This window comes from Telopea speciosissima, chromosome 1 (assembly GCF_018873765.1).
Source record: "Telopea speciosissima isolate NSW1024214 ecotype Mountain lineage chromosome 1, Tspe_v1, whole genome shotgun sequence".
Lineage (NCBI taxonomy): Eukaryota > Viridiplantae > Streptophyta > Magnoliopsida > Proteales > Proteaceae > Telopea > Telopea speciosissima.
The window spans coordinates 48419493-48424729 of NC_057916.1; the positions used below are offsets into that span (position 1 = coordinate 48419493).

Here is a 5237-nt window from a genome sequence, read left to right on the forward strand (position 1 = left end):
TAATAAAGGATTTTTTAGGAATAGGCACAATGTCGGGTGAACTAAAAGGGCAAGGCTTCAAACAAGAAGTCTCATAGTAGACTAGGTCCATACCTTTGGGTTCTAAATGAAACCCTGGGCCAAAATTCCTATTTCAAGGATTCTAATCCCTAAAACCAAAGAGGAAGAGGGGCTTAAGGCATCAAGGGTAGACCTTGCTACCTCGATAGGTCAATTAATTAATATATATGGAGGGCACTTTAGGCTGTATAAAACCCTCCACAAAATCTTCATAAGTTTACTAAACAACCACAAAGCAAGCGGGGTCACTGGGGTATAACTTAAATCCTACAGTTGCTGTCAAAACACATCATCCATATGTGGGTCCACTTTCAAGGGTCTTATATTGGGATTTGGTCCAAGGTTCCTTCATATAAATTATATTCCTTTGAGTGTATTTTACAATGCAACTTGAATCACGTCAGTACGATATACATAGACAAAGTTATGGCCCAAACACTGAACAGTGGTCATGCTGTCAACTGCGGACGGATCTACGAACGGATTTTGTTGTGTGAGTCTGCCCGTGCATCCAGTCGAACCCTGAGACACACCCGAGACACACCTGAGGGGACAGATCCACCGGAGGATGCACAATAGTGAGTCCGGTCCTTAGTCCGCTCGCAACAGGAATGGGTTTTTCAACTCCGAATTGCATCCAAATTGATCCCCAATGCCCCCAATGGCTTCAAGGGCTTGTAGGAATGACTTCCAAGGTTCATTAGGGTCCCAAATATCCTAATGGCACAATATATTAAGCCATCTATGGTCCATACTCAATTATCCAATCCAAACTTGGGTTTTTGGGTGAAAAACCTAGGTTTGCAAGGCTTGGTTCAATGGCACTTCTAAGAGAGGTGCAAGGGTGTGCAAAGGCATCCCAAGGGACTAGAATCATGTCCCCAATAAGAACATTGGGTCCCAAGTAGAACCCAAGCCAAATCCAAACTCCCAAAATCCAAAACCCTAAGCTAAAAATTAGAGAAATAAAGAAATGGAGGAGGAGAGATGGCTTACCTTCAATGGAGGCAGCAAACACAAGGCTAGGTGAGCCTTCTCTAATCTTTCCTTCTCCCTCTTCCTTCTTCTCCTTCTTCTTCTCCTTCTTCCTTCCTTCCTTTCTTCTCTTCTTTCCTATCCGGACAGCAAGAGGGGAGGGAGAGAGTGTGAGTGAGGGAGTTCCATTCCCCCCCTTTCTCCTTCTTCTTCTTCTTCCTTTCTTTCCTTTTCTCCTCTCCTTCCCACATTTTGCTCTTTGGAGAAAAGATGAAATGAGAGAATCTTTGACTAAGCCCCCTCTTTTTATAAAATCAAATAGGCCTTGGGGCCTGATTGCCTAGGTCCTTAAACCCAAAACCCATTTTAACTTAAGTTGGGCCTTAGGGCTAGTTTGGTTTTTCCTTTAAGACCCCAAGTATTAAGGTCCAAATAATTAAGGTGTGTTTGGCTTAGCGTAAGGCCCAAAAATGTGTTTTAGTCTAGGTTTGTTTGGCTTGGTTCAATTAAAATAAAAAAAACCATTATTTGCTTTAGTTAAGCCTTATAGGCCCCACAACATAGCAAAATCAATATTCAAAGGTTAAGGGTGGGCTCCACCATGTCCGGGAGCATAGCCCCGAGGTCTGGGACATAGGGATGTAGCCCCACACAAGAAGACAATTAAAATCAGCATGACAGCACGGGCGGATTATCGGTCGGATTCACCAGCACTGGATCTGGTCGTGGATCCATTCCTACGGTCAAGGCCGAAATCAACAATAGGGATGTGTGGCTTTGGCCTACATATCCAGAACTTCTAGGGGACACATATAATAATATTTTAAGTTTACGGTCAGAGGTGTTGACCATTGCTACCATGGCATTACCCTTTGGGTAAGGTCTAAATTGCCCGGGGTATTAGGGTATATTTCGGGTGTGGGTGTAACATCCCCCAAACCTTATTAAAAATTTTGTCCTCGAAATTTGACGTGTCTGGGGACTCGAATAGATGAGGATACTCCGACCGCCTTTCAACTTCTTATCGCCCAGACGCTCCTTCTTTCGAATGGTTGTGCCACTTCACCTTCATGTAATGGATGGGTCGGTTGCGAAGGTGTAAAATCTTACCATCCAGAATCTTCTCGGGCAGTTCCTTGTAGGACATATCTGCTGCGAGCTCCGCCGGTTCTTGAGATAGAACATGGCTCGGGTCGTGGACGTACTTCCTCAACATGAACACGTGGAAGGCGTCATGCACACCACCTAAGGATGGTAGGAGCGCCAACCGGTAAGCCACCGGCCCGATTCGTTGCAAGGATCTCTTACGGCCCAAAAATTCTCATGCTTAACTTGCCTATCTTGCTGGTTCATAATACCCTTTCATCAAGATTGGACTGCCTTGATTTACTCACGAATCAAATCCACCTTCTCACTTGTTGACTGGATCAACCCGGGATCAAGGATGCGACATTCACCCACTTCATCTCAATAGTGGATTGATACTATTCTTATAAGCAAACTCAATGAGTGAGATGTGCTCCTCCCAACAGACTTGCATGTCAATAGCGCAGGCCCGAAGCATATCTTCCAAAGTTTGAATGGTTCTCTCCGACTGTCCGTTTGTCAGAGGGTGGAAGACCATACTAAAACTCAACAAGGTACCCATTGCCTTCTGGAACCCACTCCAGAACTTTAATGTAAATCTAGGATCACGGTCAGAGATGATACTAACTGGTACTCTATGCAGTCAAATCACATTGTCAATATACAAGCAAGCTGGCTCGTCCATCGAGTAAGTGATCTTAACAGGGATGAAATGAGCTGTCTTCGTCAACCTGTCATCTACCACCCACATGGCATTGACGTCGCTAGGTGTACGGGGTAACCTAGTGACGAAATCCATGGTAACATGCTTCCACTTCCACTCTAGAATGGGCAACGGCTGTAAAAGGCCATGGGGTCGCTGACTATCCGCCTTCATCTACTGACATGTGAGACATCTTGCCATAAATTCAGCTACCCCTCTCTTCATCCCACTCCACCAATAGTGCTCTTTTAAATCTCGGTACCTACCTGAGGAAATTGGATAAGGAGAATCATGGGCTTCAGATAATACTCCCTTCCTCAACTGAGTATCACTAGGTACGCATAGCCGATCTCTAAACATGAGAACACTATTCTCAGTTAAAGTGAAGTCCAGTTCTCGCTGCGCGTCTTCTTTGATTGCCTTACTTATTCTTTGAAACTCCTCAACGGAAATCTGGGCCAACTTGATCTTTTCCGCTGGTGTCGACTGTACTGATAAGGCTGCCATCGACAAGGGAACATCCTCTACCAGTAACTCCAGGTCCTCTCTTTCTGTAGTGATGTAACTCTTTTGTCTGGTTTGAGTTGCCTAGACTCAGGTTTCTAGAAACTTTCACCACTCACGATGTAGTTTAAGATGATCTTGGGACCTGTAGGTTATGGGCCCATGCTCATAAGAGCTCAAGAGGTTCAATCTTAGGACACAAACCATTAGGAAACTAAAGATCCAACTAATCCTCTGGATCATGCCCAATGTCATACTTCCATTATTTGGGTTGCAAGGTTAGGTTTGTACTACTTTCTTACAAGGCTTTTATTCTAAAAACTTTCACTTTCGGTTCTCCAATACGTAATTCAACTTTAGAATGAATTGGAATATTGATAGGTCCCATGCTGTTCGCTCCCAATAACAGAGGGGACATTCGGTGGTCCATTACTCCACTCATACCTATTATTGAGTAAAGTTTTATCAAATCCTTCAGTTCCTATTTCAGTTTTCAACCTCGATAGAATTAACTATGCTAACACACAAAACAAACACTCAACAACGTAAAAACACCAATTATACTACTCACATGCAACATCAGCAAAACATGTGCAGAAAGAAAGAAAGAAATAACAATAGTAATAATAATAATAATAACACACAAGCAAATAGCCAACTAACACATACATAATTAAACCTTGTGCTAAGTAGGTAAGGGAGCACAAATACAAGCATGAATAGATATGGTGAGTCATGTAATATACCTGCCATGATGATTGGGTTTATCCTTATGGGCAGCTCCTGGACTTATGACCCAATTGATTACAGTTGTGGCAGCGAATGGTTGATCAAGATCGCACGTATGGTGTATTCACAGGCTCGCCTTGCGGATAACTCCTGGACATATGCCCCAACTCGTGGCAAGTGTAGCAACGAATGTTAGGTCCATATAGCAATGGTGTCACCATGGGTGGGGGTGACTAAAATGTCGAGTTCACTTCTGGTGTATTGCTCTGTATTAAAGTTGAGCCGAGGTATTGCCTCTCCTGTGCCTCGCTTGGTCCCCTAGAATCTGGTAATGCCACAGGCCTCTGACGTGCCATCTTGAGAGCATGGTAGTTCTCTCGCTGTTTATCTTCAATCACTTTGGTGGCCTGGACCACTTCTGCATAAGTGGGAAGATTGTGCAACACCATAGATGTGATAATGCTAGGTCTCAGCCCCTTCTCAAATTTTCTGGCCTTGACGGCATCAGGCTTCATATGCTTGGGAGAAAAATTGAAGAGCTCTTCAAAAATCTGCTGGTACTCAAGGACTGACTTGGGTCCCTGGGTCAGGCTCATGAACTCAACCTCTTTCTGATCGCGAAAGCTCTGAGGAAAGTAGTTTCCCAGGAAGGTCTCCGTGAACTGACCCTATGTAGGGTTGGGATATAGTTGCTTGAAGTTATCCTTAGTAGATTACCACCAAGAATCAACCTCGCCTCTAAGTTGGAAGGTAGCATACCTAATCTTATCTTCATCTGCACATCGAAGTACCTCGAAGATTCTCTCCATATCCCTTATCCATTTTTTCGGATAGAGGAGACCAGTGGTCGTCCTTGTAAAAGTGGAGGGGATAAGTTTCTGGAACCTCTCAGTCAACTTTGAGGCATCAACCTGCTCTGGTGTTAGGGGTACTGGCTGTCTTTCTCTCTCTTGCACAACAGTTAATAACTGAGTACCCTAGGCCTGCATGAATGCCCGATTCTCTAGATGCATATTTCGCAGTAAGTCTCCCAACACTGTTGCCCCATCTGGATTGGCTTGGGCAACAGGGACATCTAGTCAAGCTGTACCTGAAGGGTCAGCATCATGCTCGCTCGAAGGAGACGGGCTCCTACTTGAACGGGTGTGAATCGTAGTAAAATCCTGTCAAAAGACTCATA

General features: G+C 44.3%; 1 protein-coding gene across 1 annotated transcript; it reads right to left on the minus strand.

Annotated features, from left to right (window-relative positions):
- Nucleotides 1-2764: 2764 nt before the first annotated feature.
- LOC122650569 lies at nt 2765-3331 on the minus strand. Its single transcript, XM_043843973.1, has 2 exons — nt 3091-3331; nt 2765-2943 (listed from the first exon to the last, which is right to left on the minus strand). Exons 1-2 carry the CDS (start codon nt 3329-3331, stop codon nt 2765-2767), a joined length of 420 nt encoding a protein of 139 aa, XP_043699908.1.
- Between the last annotated feature and the right edge of the window lie 1906 nt (nt 3332-5237).